Source organism: Labrus mixtus, chromosome 5 (genome assembly GCF_963584025.1).
Source record: "Labrus mixtus chromosome 5, fLabMix1.1, whole genome shotgun sequence".
Taxonomy (NCBI): Eukaryota; Metazoa; Chordata; class Actinopteri; order Labriformes; family Labridae; genus Labrus; species Labrus mixtus.
Window position 1 is genome coordinate 22,363,997 of NC_083616.1, and position 21,195 is coordinate 22,385,191.

At 40.3% G+C, this 21,195-nt stretch overlaps 2 protein-coding genes across 2 annotated transcripts; one reads left to right on the plus strand and one right to left on the minus strand.

Annotated features, from left to right (window-relative positions):
• The first annotated feature begins 855 nt into the window (after nucleotides 1-855).
• cldn5a (claudin 5a) lies at nucleotides 856-2,569 on the plus strand. The gene has a single exon (XM_061038610.1). The coding sequence runs from the start codon at nucleotides 1,080-1,082 to the stop codon at nucleotides 1,725-1,727; it is 648 nt and encodes a 215-aa protein (XP_060894593.1). The 5' UTR covers nucleotides 856-1,079; the 3' UTR covers nucleotides 1,728-2,569.
• A 12,619-nt stretch (nucleotides 2,570-15,188) lies between these two features.
• Nucleotides 15,189-20,468, minus strand: cdc45 (CDC45 cell division cycle 45 homolog (S. cerevisiae)). The gene is made up of 18 exons (XM_061038611.1): nucleotides 20,320-20,468; nucleotides 20,129-20,188; nucleotides 19,415-19,507; nucleotides 19,188-19,325; nucleotides 18,903-19,049; nucleotides 18,743-18,801; nucleotides 18,604-18,652; nucleotides 18,390-18,451; nucleotides 18,251-18,301; nucleotides 18,032-18,151; nucleotides 17,777-17,908; nucleotides 17,551-17,649; nucleotides 17,289-17,450; nucleotides 16,991-17,129; nucleotides 16,812-16,895; nucleotides 16,599-16,717; nucleotides 15,763-15,839; nucleotides 15,189-15,551 (listed from the first exon to the last, which is right to left on the minus strand). The coding sequence occupies exons 1-18, from the start codon at nucleotides 20,368-20,370 to the stop codon at nucleotides 15,487-15,489; spliced, it is 1,707 nt and encodes a 568-aa protein (XP_060894594.1). The 5' UTR covers nucleotides 20,371-20,468; the 3' UTR covers nucleotides 15,189-15,486.
• Nucleotides 20,469-21,195: the final 727 nt, after the last annotated feature.

Genomic DNA, 21,195 nt, shown 5'->3' on the forward strand with positions numbered 1-21,195 from the left:
TAGGCTAAAGCACAATAAACAACAATTGATAGGATATTTCTAGTTTAAATTTGAACAAATGTAGGCATATTGTTTGCAATAAGGGTCAATAAGTCATGAGGCCTAGGCCTATATTTCACATATTATCCTCTGCTTACTCAGTTACCACCAGAAAATGATAAACATAAAAAAAACACATTCAAAACATTTTCATGTAGATCACTTGTAGCCTTCTTAAACTGAAATAAACAAAACAATAATCATCTTAAAATCATTTCCATTATGGAATTAGTAGCCAACCAACGTAGGCTATTTACAAGAGGAGGAGTTTCAATTGTATCAAGGATGACATAAGGTAAATTTAATTTAAAATTGTTTATTGTATTTAATGTGCAATGGTAGTCTATGCGTTGTGTAGAATTTTATAGACATTTTTATTTTTATTGATTTCACTCCCTCGTTTTCATTCATTCGAATGAATATGATATTTTCTTGAATGTTCTGTCTACAGTTCTGGGATTAGCTCAAATTTAGATAGATTCTGAAATTCTGGCTACACCATGCTGCTTCCACAGACATGGAGACAGCCTCCTGTCTGAAAATCAATAACAAGGGCCTTGATTCATCCAACTACTACTTTGAGCTGCTACGTACCCTTAACTCACCCCCTGTGCGCCCGTGCCCCCTCTCCTGCACTCTCCATCCTTTGTAAATAACTGTTCAAACGCACAATGCGCTCTGGACCGCTTTATTCAGCCTCACAACTTCCCTGCATTTCCATTGGTCCTGCGTGGATGCGGTCGAAGCCGATTGGAGGAAAGTTTCTTCCCGAGCCCCTCACACCCCCCACCCTGCAGATATTCGTGGTCCAGTGCTACTGTGATTCCAGTTGTTTTCACATCGTCCACACTAACAAAGAGAGTCAGAGCTACGGTCTCTTTCATCTTAGAGTTAATGTGGTAGGTGACGCGCAACAAACGATCAACGGTCCATACAGCGCGGAGAGAAGAAGAGCCAAAATACACCTTGCTCTCAAGAATAGAAAATAGGGAAAAGTTTGAAAAGCTTCAGGCGGACTTGATAGAACATAAAGGGCGAAAATGGTGTCGGCCGGACTGGAAATCCTGGGACTTGCTCTGTGCGTAATTGGCTCGCTCCTAGTGATGGTTTCATGCGGGCTGCCCATGTGGAAGGTGACGGCTTTTATCGAAGCCAACATCGTGGTGGCTCAATATATCTGGGACGGCTTATGGATGTCGTGTGTAGTGCAGAGCACGGGGCAGATGCAGTGCAAGGTGCACGACTCTATCCTCGCCCTCAGCCACGACCTGCAGGCGGCCAGAGCGCTCACCATTATCTCCGCTGTGATGGGCGTGCTGGGGCTCATGGTTGTCATCGCGGGTGCGCAGTGTACCAACTGCATCCGCGCCGAGTACGTCAAAGCCCGGGTGGTGAACGCCGGCGGTGTCATCTACATAATCAGCGGGCTGTTTGTGCTAGTGCCGATCTGCTGGATGGCCAACAACATCATCACGGACTTCTACAACCCGCAGGTGCCTTCATCCAAGAAGAGGGAGATCGGCGCCGCGCTCTACATCGGCTGGGCAGCCTCAGCGCTGCTGCTGATCGGTGGATCGCTGCTGTGCTGCTCCTGTCCCTCCAGTGGGAACTCTGGATACTCTGTAAAGTACGCACCAACCAAGAGGGCAACGCAGAACGGGGACTATGATAAAAGGAATTATGTGTAGCCGTTTGGCTTACATCAGGAGGTGCGTAAAAGTGACTTAGGATCTTTTGAAAAACTGTTTTTGACGAACGTTATCTTTTGCACCTGCTGTTTTTGTTCTATAGATCGTGAAAATCATTGAAAACACCTCTGCTGTTTTTACACTGGCTCTTCCTTAACACACTCGGACCACAACTTTTTTTTTGTGTGGATCTTCAAGAGATTAAAAAATAAGACTGTCAACCACAAGAGGTAGCTCAAGGCAAAAGGAGTATCTTATAAGGTACTGCTTTTGTGATCTGAAATTATCATTAGCATTTTGAGTTGTGTACTGTTGTAACTGCAAAGATTTTATTTTCTAGAGGAACTTTTGCCATTGAATATTTACACTTCTTTTTACCGTGATGTGCATTGTCAGCACATACTTGTACAGTAACTGAGAATGATTGCACTCCCACAAAGAACCAATTCCTTCAGTTGCGAGATGTTGAGCACTCCAACAATGTCCAAGAGCGACAAAGAACGAAGAAGAAGAAAAGTGTATCTCGGACTGGCTTTTGTGTTGCTTGAGACCGGAGACTTTTCAAGTTTTGCAGTTAAATTTTGGACCTGTAGGGTCTCTGATACTGGATCTAAAGGTCCCAACGTGAAAAGTTACCGTATGTTTTTCGGCTGCACTGAACACCTGCGACGTTTTTGCATCATCGACACTGCAGGAATTCTTTTTCTTTTCAAAACATTTTAGGAATAAACGTTTTTTCCTCTGTTTTTTTTTTTTTTTTCTATGTAATGATTCATTATTCGTGTATGAAGATGCAATATTGTTTCATTTTATTAAGATTAAACTGAGTATATTGTCTGAAATCTTTAGTTAAAGTGTTGTGTCGGTCAGGAATGCCCTGCACGGCTGTGCGTAATGCATGCCGTTCCCACCATGTATCCATAAACCCCCACGGCGGGAGAAAGTATTTTGGTTGGCCATAGAAATCCAGATGACAATACCCATTCAACTAGAGGGGGGCTATGCTGTTCAACTCACAATACTGCACAACCCCCACCACCTCCACCCTTTCAGACCATCCCCACCCCTCCCCGTCCGCGGTCAATGAAAGGCGTCCAAATTGGAGCTGTGGAGAAGTTGCTGGAATCGTCTTCCCGCAAGTCACTCCATTCAGTAGTCGTCAGAGCCTCATCTCCCTCCACCATGTCTGTGCTAAGATAGATGGGCTTCAGGACAAAAGATTACACACCATCACTTTGAAGCAATTAGTTTTTCCACAGCTGCTTCATTTATCAACACATGACGTTTGGAAATGTTGTAATAAAGGTGTTAAAGACACAGGAATTTTAAACTTGTGACACAATTACAAAAGATATTTCAGTCCACAAGTAACAGTCCTCTGATGTAAAACTGTGACTGGATTACGAAAGCTTATCCATTCTTGTTTTGCTGGTCACTTAAGAATCTTAGCCGGTCATATGCCCTCTTACAAGTTGAAAATATGGCCATGCAGAAAGTCTTCATATAGTCTGGGGAGTGTTTGATTACTACAAATCCAAAAGAAAGCCTCTAAAGATATGCCACTCAATAATTTTTTTGTTCTAAAGCAATTTACACTGTAAAACTATTAGTCATGTCAGGGGCGTCATGCAAACCAAAATTCTGGGGGGGGTGGCTGAGTTAGGGTGGGGTCAAGGGGGTCAATCTAGGAAATAATTATAACATTTTCTGCATTTAAAAAAATATACAATCAGGCATAAGGGATATTGTTTCTCTGTCAGTCAAATTGTGAAATATTCCTCACAACCTAAATGCTTTGTTTTGTGTCTGTCCCTCAAATCACCTCTATAACATCAGTTAAAAAAGCCTTACTGACTAAATGTGACTAAAAATTATTAGGCCCTCATGTGTCATGCCTCCACGATATCAGCAACTTTACCTGCCCGATGAAAATCACCGTCACATCCTCCCAGGTCTGAAATGTTCATAGCATAGGGAACAAAGCTTTTTAAAAAGCTCTCGTACAAAGAATGAAGTAAATTAAAATTGTAGTAATATTTGCATCTATGAATTAAAAGTTAATACAATGTTGATGAAACAACTAAACTGTAAATAATAGTGAAGTACAAAAGAACAAATACATCTGACCATGAATGTTTTTTTTTCATTTTGAATACAAATTTATCTCAACGCATCATCTCAAATTCAGTCACCTTAAAATGATGAGGCAGCCAAGACTCTAACTTTTTAAGTTTAAACAACTCCTTTTTCTGCACAGTAAGTGTATTAAATATGGCCTATAATCACTATATTGATTGCATATGGACGATAATGCTGGTTATGAAGAGAGAAAGTTATGGTCTACTTAACTTGTGCTCATTTTCTAGCTTTGAAGTATTTCATGCTGTCTTAATGCATGGAAGAAGTTTGCTCTGTGGTCATTGAGTTGTATCTATTGACCTGCAGCTCAGTGACTGTTAATATTTCATAAACACTTTGCATTTTTAGCACTTATATCTGTTTTTGCCCAAACAGTTAAATAAGAAAGTTAATTTTTGGCTTTGCTGTAAACCGATACTTCACCTAATAATCCAAACTAAAAATATAAATACACGCTTATTCTACAATTCTGAAGAGCGAACTTCATACTCTGATAAACATTTAAAGGTCTGGAACAGACGAGAAAGCGTGGCTTGAACTATTGTGATTTTTGTAATCATAATTTAGAAAATATTCAACACTTTCCTTATTTCTATTTTCAAGAGGTGCTTTTGTTGTTGGGCTGAAGTAATACATATACAAATCAATTAGTTTAATGGTTGACAGTTTTACTAATAATCTATGTCATTCTATGGCGAAAGATTGCAAAAGTTCACTGCTACTAGTTTATAGAATTTGAAGATTTGTTGGTTTATTTCTTGTCCTTTGATATTAAACACATTAATATTTGGGATTTGGACTATTTCTCAATTTAAAAAAAACTATTTGAGAAATTAACCATGGCTATTTATATACAATCATTTTTAATGACCTTATATCCTGTATGAATCCTGTATTGAGAAAACAACTAAAGCATTATATATATATAAATACTGAGACAAAATCTTCAAGCCTTTAAAGCTACAGTGCAGCTGACACACTTTTTAAATTGTTTATGTCATAACTAAGTTAAAGCATCTGTATTAGATAAGATAATGGTATTAAGAATACTTTGATATGCCGTTTTGTGAGTATTGCCCAGTGTTCCCAGTACAGTAGGCGTTCCCACTGTGGGGTCTGTATGGGTTTTTCAACACAAAGACCCTCCCTAAAGGGTCCAGTCTGGTCCGCCTCAGTGAGATGTTTTTGTCGGATTGTTAGTTCCACTGCTCTAGTCACCGCACAGAGGGTGACGAAGCGCAGGGTGTGTAAGAGCGAGGGGGTTAAGTGAGAGTGTGTGTGTGTGTGTGTGTGTGTATGTGTAGAGAGAGAGTTGAAGTGGGGGTGCACCTTTAGAAAGACCCTCATTCCAGTTTAGAGAGAGGCAAATAGGGCTAGCCACGTCACTCAATTGGCGCTAGCCATGGTAACCAGCCAGAACCTGCAGTTGCCTGGCGACAAGAGCCTATAATGTGGTGGTATGGATGAGCCTAATAAAAGGACTGGCCAGCAGACATTCTTGCAGGCTCGGACACACACACACACACACACACACACACACAGCCTATGTACAGCAGTCTAGAAGATGAAGGGGGGAGGGGGGGGGGGGATTTACTCAAAGCCTGTAGTGGTCACTGCAAAATGAACAGCGACAGATGAAACACATTTGTTTCATTTAAAGAGCAAATGTTAAGTTGGGAAATGAACATTAAAAACATAAACACTGCCTCTGGTTAAAGAAGTATAAAACACAGGTATAAACAATTGGGTTGTTAAATATCAGAAATAGTGCTGATTTCACAAAAATGATCTCAAAGAGGCGGATGGCATAACAAGCGAAGAGCCAGTTTGACCCCTAAACTTGACCTCTTTCAGCCAGGCAGGGCGAGGGCGACATGGTGAAGGTCATGTCAGGAGTCTGTCGGGTTGCGTACTGATTTCAGCTCAGCCTAGCTGCCAGAGAGGGTCGTGCAATTTCGTAAGAAGAAGGGGGCTTTGCAAGGACGTAGTTTTTCATGACCTGAACTCTGAACTCTGAATCTGGCGTCAGGTCAGGCGAGTCAAAAAAAAGTCACTTCCCTCTAGCTACTGACCAGGCATGATCTCATCGAAGCAGAATCCCCCTGCGATCCCCATATTCGAAAGGGGTCACAACCTTCAAACCAAAGCTCTTCACACCAGCACATAATCGGTCAGATTAAGGAAAGTTTTCTAAACATAATGACATGGATTCTTCAAAGATACCAAGACTGTAGCGGTTTACATGAGTCATAAAAATAAAGGAGTCCTAATTTATGTCTTTATCTATTGACTCACGCTTACATCAGAGCTAGCAGGTGCATACAGTCTCCAGACTTCCCAGCTGGATGGAGCTTACTCACTGATATTAAAGCCAAGAGTCAGCAGGTGGTAAAACGTGGAAGACAAATGTGGCTTTGTGTACACAAGGTTTAAAGACCCCATGAGCCGTTTGTTTGAGACACAATGCAAAGCCTGGTTAGAGGCAAGAGATGGAGATCAAATAGAAAAAAAAACAAACCACATTCTTTTCTGCAGCAAATGTCTACAAAGTTTACAGCTTGGTGACTCACAAGTTTTTGTTACAGGACCAGGCTTCCTGCGCAGAGGACAGCGGAACAGGAAACAGGAAGGAACATGGAGGGTGAGGGTGAGGAGGATGGGTGGAGTGTGTGTGTGTGTGTGTGTGTATGAAGGTTGGTGGTCGGGTTGAAGCAATGGTGAACAACACACACACACACACACTCACTCAGGTACAACGGAATTCACGTGTATGTACAAAAACAAACAGAAAACGTTCATTACCTTGTTCAGTTCCATTCAGCCTTCATCAGCAAAATGTAGTCATTTAACCCCGCTAATGGTGTGACAAATATTGTTTATAGTTAAAAAGCCAAAGTCTCCAAAATAGTCAGGCTATTTTCTGGGGGAGTAAAACAAATCCTGCATGTTTTTGACCATTTGTTTTTCTCTGTATTGAAGACATTTCACAACAAGATGTGCACCGTGGGTATGTTATCATCAGATGCTCAAATTCAGAATACAAGTAAAAAGCTATAAGATTTTGTCGTGTGCAAAAAATTACAATAGCCCGGCTGTTATTTTGGAGAGTGTGACTAAAATGTTCCACAAGATGATACAGTAAGCTGCAGTTGAAAAAAAGAGCACTGGGCCTCGTGATAATGTCAATTATTGTAGCAAAGTTGGCTTTTTACAAACTTAAAGACAATAGATTATACTAATGATGTCAACATTTTTCATGATAGTATGAAATCAAATGTTAAAATGAGCTGTGAAAGTGAAAGAGGATAGAACCAACAGAATTATTACATGGCTCAGCTGCTTTTCTCAGCTACACAAAGTAACTCATTTAAAAGCTGTCTGGCCCAAAGGTTACCCATTTTAGTTCACTCTGCCACCCTTATTGTTCATCCTGATTCTCAGCTGAACAGGAAACTGCTTTCAGCTGTAAAGGCACACAACCTAGTCAGCAAAAAAAATCACAGACAAAGCTGGAGGAGACCAAACCCTCATCAGGTTGAAAAAAAACATGAATCCAAGACAATAATAATGGTATATTTAAGAGTCAAATTAGCATCTTAATGTACTTTTTGTATGGGTGTCGCTTGTAAGGCTACAACTGAGGTGATGTAGAAAAATGGTGTGACCCTTCTTTTTTATTTTGTTCTCTGGTATTAAAACATGCATTGATATTTTTTTATTTTAACCAGAATTACATCAAAGTTTACAATTCTGGTAATAATAATAAGGGTCCCTTCCTCCATTGGCGCCCTGGGTAGTCAGTGCCCCCCACCCCCACCATGTTTGTTGGTGGTAACTGGAGTTGGACTATAGGTATTCACTGAAAAAGTAATAAATGAACTGCTTTAAATGCAAGCTCGCCTGGCTGCCTATTTACTACAACAAACTCAGTATTCGGCTATGATGGATTGCAAACTATGGCTAAGCATGTCAGCCTGGTCACTCCTGGGTTACTGGACTCCTTTAACAATCTCTATAACTGCAGGTTGTATAAATAAGTAACAATTTGCCACTATATAAACCTAAGAGCTGATGGATTTTCAATGTAAAATTAGTAATTTGTTTTTGAACTGTCCTTAAGTGCCCTGATATCGCAAGTTCAAAGATTTCTCAAGGGTAAATGTAAGTGAGTGATATTCAATGGTCATTAACTTTGTGCATGAGGCTCACATAACCTTAATATTTATGAAAAGAACAGCCAAATATTTTTCCAAACTACACAATATTTAAATAACCCTGTGCAATTTGAGACAAGCTTACAAGAGTTTTACAACCACAAATGAAGTGTTTTCTTAACAGAACGATAAATAGAGTGAACAGGGAAGGTTTTATCTCACAAATATGAGAGAGGAGAAGTCGAAAGGGGGAGTCTCAACTCCTTTCATGCCGGTCTGAGTGAGATCATTTTTCCGTACAGTACATCATCATATGGCGGCCACTTAAAAGAAAAGCATGGAAGGACATGAAAAAAAGCATGTAATAAATCCTGCATACATCTCCCACACACACACACACACACACACACACACACACACACACACACACACACACACACACACACACACACACACACACACACACACACACACACACACACACACACACACACACACACACACACACACACACACACACACACACACAGACACAGACACAGACACAGACAATGTAGGTAAGTTGGAGCAGACAAAGTGGTGACTGACTGACAACCCTCTGCTGAGTTGAAGAGGCCCGGCAGCAGAAGGAATGTCTGGGTGAGATGAGGAGACATTTCTGATTTGGCACGGTAAGCAAAATGTAAGTGGAGTTAGTCTCTTTTATAGTAAGAAAAAAAAATCCTCTAGCATCCAGAACCGCAGCGACACTAAACCACTGTCATGTTTTCAATCAGTTTGGGCAAAGTGACACAGACGGTGTTGCTTTTAGCTGCAGACTTTACCGCTAATTTGGACTCCCATCAAACATAGGATATGGCCAACAGTGGCTGATTACACAAACAGCCTGTCTCCAACACACACAAACAGGATACTGTTGTTTCCTAGCTAATTGCATCTCGCAGGAAAACACTTGCTCACATTTGTTAGGACGGCTGGAGGACAAGAAGTAATCACGCTGTCACTTTTGTGATACGTGAAAGTCACATTTATTAAAAAAAGAAAACCAAAACCATGCCACGTCCCGTTTGTCTTTCTTTCTCAGCTCCTTCACTCTCTTTGTGCATGGGGCCACAGTGTGTTTTTAAGAATGGACGTTGCAGTGCATATCATCCAGTGAAAGGAGTCCAGCATGACTGAACCACCTACCACTGAGAATTAAAGAAAAGAATGATGAAGCTGTTGTGTTTAAGCCCCTTTTAATTTGCCTCCCTGGTATCCGAGTGTCTGTTTAAACCTAAATATAATGTGACTAACATAACATGGGTGCTGTGGCTTTGCGGGAGGGATGTGTGGGCGGACGGGTGGGTGAGAGCCTTTATGTGTGTATGTTGTGCATGACTGTGTCTGTATCACACTGTACTGGTTTGTGCTTTTTGTGTTGGACTCCCTCGAAAACGAGATGGTTCATCTCAAGGTGCCATCCATCAATAAACAGAACTTCTCACATTTTAACTCGCTGTAGTTAAAAAACAAGCTGCTTTAACCAATGCTCACAGAAACATCCTCTATCTTAAATACATATGCAAAAAAATCTATTGTTCCTCATTGTTTATAATTCCTCAAAGTCAATGTCACCGTTGGGTCATGGTTATTTTAATTGTTTTAATTGTTTTTAAAATGAGAATAGGTAGCTGATCGCTTATGATTGCTGTCCATTTCTAAGTCTGGATCTGTTCAACATTTCTGACTGTAGTCACTGTTGCCAAGTGCTTGTTCATGGTGGATTAATATTGTAATGTTATGGCATAAATGGCTCAATATGTAGATTGTCCTGAGATCACTTTTTTATGTTTTGATACTTTACGATTAAAGATTGATTGTACCAAGAAAAGCCTTCACATGGTTAAGCTAGAGTGATACAAACCCACACAATAATACAAACTGTGTTTGTTTCGGATGTTCAAACGACAGGCTGAGGGCCTTAGTGAACAGGTATTTTTTAATTTTTGTTTCTGAAGTGTCTAAAAATGGGTTAGGGCAGTGAATCTGCTGGAAGGAAGATTCCAATGTCGTTTACATTATTGCCATTTGAAGTCTGGATATATTAAGCCCCATTACACGTCATCTGAAATGTGCAATACACAGAAGTGGAATGGTGCAGCGAAGTCGTTTCTGTGGGGGATACTCGGGTAATGTGTAACGTAAGAGCAGGCAGAGTTGTGCCTCTCGCGCTTCCACAACACCGTAACACAATGTGAAACCACACGCTGGAACCACAGAATGATGGCGTTGTGACAGCGCTGTTGCAGAATTTTAATCCAAAAAGGGCTCGTGCCAATGGATTTTCCAAACAAAGTCTGCAGACTTGTGTGGGGGATGATGATCAGGTCCATGTCAGAGAATAGCAGATTCCTGGAAAGGGTGTAGAGGTGGAGGAGGTTTGATAGATAAGCTAGGGCATGGAGGGATTTATAGTTTAAGAGGAGGATTTTTAATGTTGTTCAGTACTTGACCTGGACCGAGTGATAGGGTGAGGGTTGAGGTTATCCGCTGCCAAATAATGGTGCAGATGAGAGGCCTGGCATCTTAGTTCTGTAATATTAGTGCCTGTCCAGGGTTTTGCTGGATACCACAGACAAGATTCCTTTGTAAATGTCTTGTCGTTACCTCAGAGTCAGAGAGTGATGGCTGGAGTCTGGGGATGTTTTTCAGGTGGTAGAAAGAAGAAAGTTTACTGATTGATTTGATGCATAACTGTAATTATAGGTCAGAGCCCAAAGTAGCAACCAGGTTGTTGACATCTGTGGATGTTCAGATGGAGCAGCTGATAACTTCAAGATAAAGATCTCCAGTCATCATTTGCAGAACCTTCGGAGCCGTAACACTTAGCTCTGTTTTACTGCTACTTATCTTGAGAAGGCTGAATGACATCCAGATTTTTAGGACTTAGGCAATGGATGATTTGACCAAGGGAAAGAAAGTATTTGATAAAGCAGAGGGGTCCAAGATAAAAAGCCTTGTGGAGAGACTTGGCTGACTGGGTTGGAAATAGAGCTTGTGATTGTTAAAAAATATTTCCTGTTGAAGAGATTTGGCAGAACACAGTGAGACTTATACCAGGGAGTCCATGGCAATCGTTTAAGTAAAACAATTTAAACTCTAGGGACTCTTCTTGGTTCATTATATCACAACGACTGAGGGGGGCCCTTTACCTTAAGATGTAGTTAAATATTTTCAGAAATGGTATATTATGGATATCTAACTGTTAAATGAGAAGACTGACACCTCCAATTTTTTTACAGTAAATTTACAGCCAGTAGATGCTTAGCTTGGCTCACAGAAGGTTACAGCTAACAACGGGTGGATGTAGAAGCTCTGATCAGCATGTACATTGGGATGAGGAGGGGTCAAACACAGAGCCTTGAGGTATTCCTTGATGCTGGAGATACTTTGGGGCAGATCTGAAAAAAGCTTCCTTAAAAGTTGACAAACCAAGAAGTAATATTTCATTCAAATAAGACACATTACTTTTTTTGGTTACAGAGATGTTCAGCACAGTTTCAAGGAGTTTTTCATAATTCTGTACATCTTAAAATAGTCTGTGCTTTCATACAATCAAAAGCTTGTATCACCACAAATAATACTATTAACTATTTTGTTTTGTTATTTGTAATTTAGACAAGTTGGAAAAAAAGAGAGGGTATTGAATATTTACAGACACAACTTTATGCAAAGGACTTTTAGTGTGAATCTGACACAGCCAAATAATTCATCAAGCCATAAAATTCATGCAAATGTTTTTTCCAGTTAGTACTAATCTCTTTTGCCTGAAAGCACTTTAAAACAACAGAAGAGAAGAGGCCGATTCAGGGTATAACACCCCGACTGTGAGAGGGCTCGAGGGGTTAAAGGTCTCACGGGTTAAGGATCATTAAGGGCATCTGTGGGCTGACAGGCTGACGTGAAGCTTCAAGCGGCACGAGAGAAATTACAGCACTGAAGGGAAGGTGAATTTACAGTGAAATGAAAGTTTTCCTTTCTGTAAAATCAATCGGTGCTACTGTTTGTGTATGAGTGCGTCTGTGTGAATGAGTCATCATCCGCTCACAGCATGATGCACAGACAGGCAGAAACAGTCAGCTGTAGCTCTTTGTCTCTGGCTGTCCAGTAAAACTAATCTTGACTGGAATCTGAAATTGTTAGAGCTGTACAAACAAGACGGATTATACATTTCTAGCAACATCTAGGCTTGACTTTGAACCTAATGGCACAGGCTTTACAATATTTTGAACTTTTACAGTGTTTGGGAATGACGGTTAATTGCAGGTTGATCTGCATTATTTTTTCTAAAAACGACAGCTGTCAACAATGAGATAGTAGAAGAAGTCTTTTTACAATAATTCTGAAACATTATCTCATCTTATAAGCTACACCCTTCAGTATGAACCAACATCACCAACCCAATGAACACGACTGAGTGTGAGACCTTTAAATCTGCTGCTCTGCACATCCACACACCAGCTGCACGATCCAGCCTTTGGGGGGTATGTATCCCCTCAGTGTGGGTGTGTGTGTGTGTGTGTGTGTGTGTTGCATGCCACATTCCTGTGATGCAGAGCGGCGGAAAGGGCAGTGGCCCCACTTCACCAGAGGTGCAAGAGGGGGATGGAGAGCAGAGTGATTGATGGCCGACGGGAGAAGGCCAAACGATGGGTAGAACAGGTGTAACGTCACTAAACTGACATGCTGTGTCTGCTCCCTGAACCAGGAAAGTGTCAGATGATGAAAATACATACATGTTCAGACTGGATCTTGACCTAAGACGCAGCAAAGCCAACATGTTTAACTTTGGTTTAGTTTTCTTGATGTGTTTTGAAATAAAATGTGCATCACTTTCCTTCTCTAACACAACTTCTCTAGTTTAAATGAAGATTAAAAAACTCTCAAACAGCTTCTAAATTAACCTTTTGGTGAATTAGCCCTCCCACACGCTGATTTTAAACCATTACTTAGGCCTGACATGGGCCAGGAAGGCTTTAACTTTGCTCCAATACTATTTCATCCTCTGGTACAGCTCATGAAACAAACCTCATAGTGAGCTGCAGAGGAACAACAAAAACTTGCAGTCAGCACAAGTGAGTAAGAAGTGAGAGAAAAACAGAACAAGAGAGACAGATGTTTCTACATATCATAAGTGCATCTCTAAAAACAAACCCCCCACCCTGTTAATGACATGAATGTGTCTTCCGTAACTTTCTGCTTCCTCGTCTTGATAACATCGCTCTGCCACAACTGTAAACAATACAATTATGGATGTGCACATGCATAACCTGCATGCATAACATCCAGAACCTCAGCTGGTGACAATAAGACCATTAACATCCTCCTGCAGAGCGATGCATATCACGGCATGTTTCAGTCTCACTGCTGCCAATCAGTCTGGACTTTCCTGAACACAAACACCCTTTCCCACTGCAGGTCATGATCTCATCCTGGTCCGGGAACGATAAGGATCTTAATTACCCCGCAGAGAGAAGCTCAGAACCCCCCCCCCCCCCCAAACACACACACATTTCCATTTCACTCTCTGGACACAGAGAGAAAATCAACACCAAGAGGTTTGGCCTACATTCTCCAATGTGGGACAAGGTCTAGGCGCTCACCTTTGCCCCACATGAGAATGCTGAGCTCAGGAGATATCATGTTTTTAATACCGCATTATTTCCCCCAAGAAATCCTACAATTACGGTACGAGCTTGTTTGACTTTTCTGTGGAATCACAAGTTGTGCGTCAGCAAAACAAAAGATTGGATCACGGTGAGAAGAGTGTGACTGCCAACAGAAAAACTCTGCCAGATCTTTGTTTTATGAGAGAATGTTTAACTTCCTCTTGTCAAACTGATTCGAGCGTGTTTTTATTTTTGCTCACATTAAACAGCGATGGCTCTTAAATGAGTCAGTGGGACCATGAAAAGTCAATTTATAATCAGTTATTTTACATTTCCTTGTTGTATCCTTATGTCTTCTGGTTGAATTGCTCAGCACTCCTCTACCTATCATATCTGCTGCCAGTTGTTTCTAGATTATTGTTGATTCAACAATATATCGCTATCCTGACTCGTGTGTTACAATTAAAGAGTCCCTGACGCCAAATATTGATATTTCAATTACAAAAAAATACAGTGCTCTAAACTGATATCCCTGCCAATTTGACTCAGCCTTTCACGCCTTCAAGTATCTTCAGGGTGACGCTTATGAAATGAATGAAGTGAATGAGTGAACAGAAGTTAATTAAAGAAGTAGTTGACAGCAGGACGATGGCAAAGTTAAGGGATGAAGTGTGACTAGAGGTGGAAGTTGACAACAAAGTGTAGTAAATAAACAATTTAAATCCAACAAACTTTTAAGGGGAAATCTATCGATGCTATTTTTGTTTCTGACAGTATTGACATCACCTATCAAATGAGGCATCAGGCCTACACAGCCCAGGCTTTGGTATCGGGACTAAAACATTCATGTTAATGCTTTCCTACAGTCAGTCACTTATTTTTAATTAAAGAAGTATTTTGTTTTATGGTAGTTTGCCCCCAAAAAGGTACATATCATTTTCTAGTCTAGTCCCGGTCAAGCCCAACTACTCAAATCCCAAATGTGACATTCACCTGTTCATACACTGATGGCAGAGGATACTATGTAAAGTGAGCATCAGTGTTAAATAATTCTATTTAAAAAATGCCTTCAAACACCGCTGGCTATGCCATTGGGAAGCAAAGATACTTAAACATGTGGACTGCAGGAGCTGGGGATGAACCACCAACCTTTAGTTTGAGACATTACTGACTACCTCTGAGTCACTGCTCTATGTGGAACAGATACAGCTGACATTAGCTGTATCTCTACATGTGGAGGAAATAAGCTTCACCTCTTGTTTGTTTTTTTTCATATTTCTGTTATCCACAGTTTCACCAAATAATTATCTTCTTTAAGAACGTAAGATATGATCAGCCCTCAGTTCCTTTTTGAAGAAATGTTTAGATTGTGTCAATTTTAACTTGAATTGCATATCATCATCTATTAGCGGTGTGATGACATTTTCCAACATTTCAAAGCTCTCATCAAACTGTGAGTAACAATAATAACAGCTGTTGCAAACGTGATACTCTTTGACAAAAGGCTGACAGAATGATGATGTCAAATATTTAAATTTATTTAAACATGTTAAAAAAACATTAAAATGTGATGAAACACTCACAAACATGGACAGAAATAAAAGACAGATCTAAAGAAAAACTAAAAGATAAGACTTCCATACATTTACAAAAAGACTGTACAATAATATACAAATAAAAACGATTAAAACTCTGGTGCTGGTGTCTGTTGGGACTGACTAGTTTTGGTCATGTTTGACGAGAAGTGTGGACTACAGAAGCACTTACACTGTTCCAGAGACAAACCAAGAACTCAACCTCTAAACTGATTTGTTCTCATGACAGCAGAGTGATGAGTGCGTCCAGAAACTTGCTCCTGTCCTCCATCTTCAGCTCAATGACTGCACAGAAAAAGGAAAACGGGTCAGAATGAATAGTTAGGTAGTCCTGAATACATCTGTCAGTCTGTTTAGAAAACAGCTCTGGTAGAAATGAGGACAAGGCTGCCACCTTGTGTCTGAGCAGAAACATACAACCCCCCCACATGAAAAAATAAAGGGAGGACATGAACACAGCATGACATAAATAAAAGTAAATGATCAAATCTCTTACTTGAAGAATCAAAGTGGTCATGAAGAGTTCTGGAGCTCGTGCTCTCTGCAGCTTTTTCAAACGCTCGACCAAAGAAACTGAAGAGATGAAAATTAGGCTGAATGTAATACATTTACACATATTACAACAGTATCAATTAGCATTAAATCAATCACTTTGAAAAACAATTTTAAAAAAAAGTTCCATTAGAATCCACTAATTCAGCCATTAAATGAAACCAAAGTTTCTCTGGGGTCGACTTCTTCAATAGGAAGGATTTTCTCTGTTTTTAATAAACCCGGGAAGTGATTTGGAAAGAACAAAAAAGCTAACAAATATACTTAATAGGTCGTAAATATACCTGTCCAAGTTCTTTTAATGTGGGAAACATTTGCATGGATAATTTAAGTCTTGTGGGTCAATGTTTCGAGTCGGAAAATCAGTTCAATTTGGATCCCTGATCAATCTAAAATATCTTTTTTTAGGACTTTGGACATCACCTTGAATTCTGCTCTATCAAAACAGAACCAATTAATTATCAACCCTGCTATCAGCCTAGAATAATACTAATACAAAGAAATGAAAGGCAAATGTGTTTTAAATGTTCCTTGAATTGAAATTGAAGCTGAGAAAATCTTTCTCTTAAAGCAACAAATATCATGGTAAGAAAAAAAAACAGTTCTAGTAAGAGATGTGGTGTATTTGATGTTATAGTCCACATAGAATCACATATAATTCTGATTTTTTTTTTTTTTACACACACAAATAGGTTATCAAAAAATCTGTAAATAAGACATTGCATTTTCAACTAGCATATTGAATTTGTATTTATTTATATTTAAAAAGAGAAGTCTTACTTCTTTTTGTCAGATGTTTCAGACTCAGGTGGGATTCCCACAATAATGACAGTTCCTTTCTCCACATCCTTTGGAGCAGCCATGATAAGAGGAAGCAGTTTGCAGCGCTTGTTCCTCGTCTACAAGAAAATAACAGCATGAATGAAAGAGTTAAAAAAAAAAAAAAAAAGAAACAGGATATTTTTGACAGTTTTAATTCAGTGTGATACTTACAGAATGGACAAAGGCCTTCAGGAGGTATTTGCAGAGCAGAGTCAAGGCCACGGGCTTAGAAAAGACCTTCACATCAGGTGTTCCCTACACACGAGACGGCAGAAGGAGAAAGGTAATGAGCGAAAATACTGTGTACTGTTAAGAAGAATCCACACACAGACTTGCACACACACTCATACCTCCATGAGGTAGCAGTAGAGGAAGGGTCCCTGAGACAGGATGAGGTTAGTACAGATGCAGCTGGCTACAGTTTGCTGGATCGCCATCAGCTTCTTTTTCGCCAGGTCAATGCCTGAATTCAGACGATCGAGGTTACTCCTACACAGAATAAAAGATACAAGCAGAAGGTCCACTTAAAATTATTACAATCCGATGAATAACTGATATTATACAGCTTTAAACCACTCATTCTGAGCATATCAACATCTTTGATCCTAGAGTTCTGTCATAAACTAACTTGAGGTTTGTACTACACACCTGGAAAGAGAGTCCAGAGCCTTGATGAAGTTGTCCCCATCACTCTCGTCTTTCTCAGTGCTCTCCAGCAAGGCAGCGGTAGAATGGACCATGTCACTGGCCAGGAAGCGATTCTTAAAGCCAAAGTGAACACCGAATGTCTGGATGCGGATGTCCTTCATACTGATAGAGGGTGAAAAGGGGAAAAAAAAAATCAATAATTGCATTTCGGTGTAGAAGCAAGTTAAGTTATTTTTGTTTAAGCTGTTTTAGGGATTCATACCCGTATTTATTTGACGACTCCTCAATGACGTCCCTGAGGTTCTCTTTGATTGACATGTCCATGGAGTTAAATTTCTGTTTTACTTGCTTTAGAGGCAGTCTGTTAATAAGAAAGGAAATGCAGCTTTATTTCACCCAGACTTGCATCTAAGTCCACTTAAAAGTTGTACTCTTGCTGATAGATGCTGCACTATTAACATAAAACAATCATTTTTTAGGTACTTTACCCCATGTCAGCTAGGAACTCCTGGAGTTTCTTTTGGCCATTTAATGTCCAAAGCTTGAAGTTGCATGATGTATAACATGAATTACAGATACTCTCATACAGGGACCAGTGCTGGTAGAGGGTTAGACGGAGGCTGAAGCGAAGAGTTAAGGAAAAGTCAAAGCAATAAAGAGTTTAAATGAGGGATTTTTTTGTACAAGGGGAATTCTGTGATGTAAAGACCTGTTGTGATAACTTGTCAAATAATTTAGGATACTCGTATTCAAAGGAAATCCTCATGCAGTCGATGGAGAGGGAGTTCTCCTCATCCTCATTTCGGTGGTTGTGGCGGGAAACGTGACGCTGCATTGTGGCGATGTCTGTTATATACTTCATACTAAAAAGACAGCAGGCAGGCAAGAATACATAAGCAACATCAGGCCGACAACATAATGCAAAAACGCAGCAATTACATCTTATATTACGCCGTTCTTACTGTGTGATTTTATCATGAACCGACTGGTCTGTCAGGCCAATGACCGCCCACCTGAAAAGAAAAAAGTCAATCTAAATCAAAAAGTCTGCACAGTGAATGTTTATATATTAAGAAAACAAGGGTACATCAGATGTATTACCAAAGCATGTCTTTGGTGTCTTTAGTCAACACCCATGCCAGCTCGAAAAACATCATGGCAGCCTGACAAAGAAAATAGAAAACATTTATACTCCTACTTTCAGGAAGACTTATAACAAAATATGTGAGGTGAAAGTCCTGAGTAAGTTTACAGATATAAAGCATATATTTCATTTCATCAAAAAGAAAAAAACTCTTGAAAAAGAACAACTCACAGAGGTCCCATGATATTCATACTGCTCATAGTCAAACAAGATTTCCCTCCTGAAAATTGAGTGAAATGTTAGTGTCATAAAGAAACATGAGGTCTTTAATCCAAACATCATTCTTACATCTACTTCAAAAACATGTTACCTTCGAGCCTCCCACTCCCTCTTCGCTCTCTGTCTTTCAATCCTCCGCTCCACTGCGCCCTGTAACAATACGACCACAGACACAGACACACAATCACTAGTCCGGTCAACACAATCTTGATTCATTTCAGTTTTGAATTCTTATCCTGTTGAACACGTACTTCATCATATCTCCTGCGTTTCCCAGAAGGCTCTGTGCCTTCATCACTTTCATTTCCAGAGTCATCTCCCTCCTCTTCTTCATCTCTAAAGATATCATCATATGAGGGCACACCAAGGTCATCATCCTGTTTAATTAGCAGCTTTATCTGTAAATGAGATGACAAGGGTTGTAAGAAGAAGAACAGCTTGACAAAAGTGTCACAAGTATGTGGTTAAACATTACGTATCCCTAACAGATTTTTTAAACAGATGATGCAACAGGTTGAGAATTCATTATTCATCACCTGGGTGTCATTGTAGACATTAATAACATCTACAGGCCGGTGAGTGTCACAGATGAAGAAGATGGCGTCGTCATCTGGCTGAAGCATCTCGAGAAGGTCAACATTTGCCCCACAGTTGATGAGGACAAAGTACTTAAACTGAAGGACACCAAAGAACTACATTTAGTTAACAGTGACAACGACGGGTCCTGCCTTGTTTAGCCTCCAGTGTCTGATTTGATCTTTACCTGCTCCTTGTGTTCAAGGAAGGCAGTACCGAGGTCCTGCCAGCCTTTAACTGGCACAAGTGTGTACTGGACCTGGTCACAGTGAAACAGAGCCTGGTAGAGACAAAAAAAACAAACAATCAGTGATTATAGGGGCGGCTGTGGCTCAGTCGGTAGAGTCGTCGCCTCTCAACCAGAAGTTTGACGGCTCAATCCCCGGCTGAGCAGCATGTCCGATGTGTCCTTGGGCAAGACACTTCACCCCGCATTGCTCCCGCTGCTTCGGTGGCGGTGTATGAATGGATTAGTGTTGTACTTACTCTCTGATGTACGTCGCTTTGGATAAAAGCGTCTGCTAAGTGAATTGTAACATTGTAATTGTCTAATTGACTTATTCCTCACTGACAAAGTAGGGCGCAGTAACACTGAATTTGTAGCCAGTGTGTCAATGAAAATGCAGAACCTGTGTGTGAAAATGTGAAAAGATTGTATTGACATTAACTTGATATTTGAACTATGAATCAAAAAGTGTAAACAACACTTACAGCTGCCAATAAGGAAACAAACTAAAGTAGAGCCTATCAATAAAGTCGGACAACATAAGCTTAAAATAGAGCAGATTCAATATATTTAAATACAAATGTAAGTCACCTGATGGCAAAGACGCCGAGTTAACCAAAACTAGGTTCATAAAAGACAGATGTTAACTTGCTAACAGATAGCATATTGTCTTACCTGCAGTATCTTACAGGCACAGAGGGCGTCGATGTCTGAGGCCACCAACAGAGCCACTCTCTGAAACCAAAGTGTATTGTTACAGTGCTGTAGAGTCAATTTAGCCACAGCTAACTTACTATTATAACAGCGGGTAAGCGCTAGTATCATTAGCAAACAGTGTGGTGTGACAGGTTAGCTCGAAAACGTACCTGGTTGGCGACAACTTCATAAAAGTCCTTCCTTATGTCCGTGATAAACATTCTTAAAACTATCGACTTAAAAACGTTTAAAATTAAAAGCTATGGCACTAAAGTCGCATGAACGGCGGTGTTTATTTTTGAAGCCTTTTCCCCGCAGCAGTGCCCGTCCGTCTGTGTTCCTTGTTGGAAATGTGGCGCCAAAATCGGGGACGTCACTCCCAGCCAATCACGGCGAGGGAATTAACGTACGTCATAGACCACGCCCACAAAAACAAAAGCTGCTCTCACACAAAGAACCAAAGCCAGGTAGCGTGTTGTATGTTATACCAGGGGTGGGCAACTGGCGGCCCGGGGGCCACACGCGGCCCCCATCAACCCTCAACGTGGCCCCTCAGGTCGATTTTTTTTTACATTTTTTAATAAGAAAAACACGACAAAAATCAGCCATGAAATCATGAAAACCAGAATAATAATAATATTTGATCACTGGTATATGTTGAGATAGATTTGAGAGCCTTTGAATTGCCCCCCCCCCCCCCCCCCCGGGGACAAATAAAGTTTTTTTTAATTGAATTGAATTGAATAATCGACTGTCATCGTTTTTGTATCCTACAATTTGGCCCCCTGGCAGTCAGAATTAAATGAATGTGGCCCTTGCTGTGACCAAAGCTGCCCATCCCTGTGTTATACAGATACCTTCAGTAGGTCTGTTATATTTGGTACGGAGCATACAGCAGACAGAAAGTGTACTATAACATGTAGGTGACCTCAAGTTATTATAATTATTTGATTTACCATTTGGATTAAAACAACAACAACAACAACGGTATTTCACTTAAAACAGCATTAAATCTGAAATAAGTAACAGTCTGCACATTTGTATTG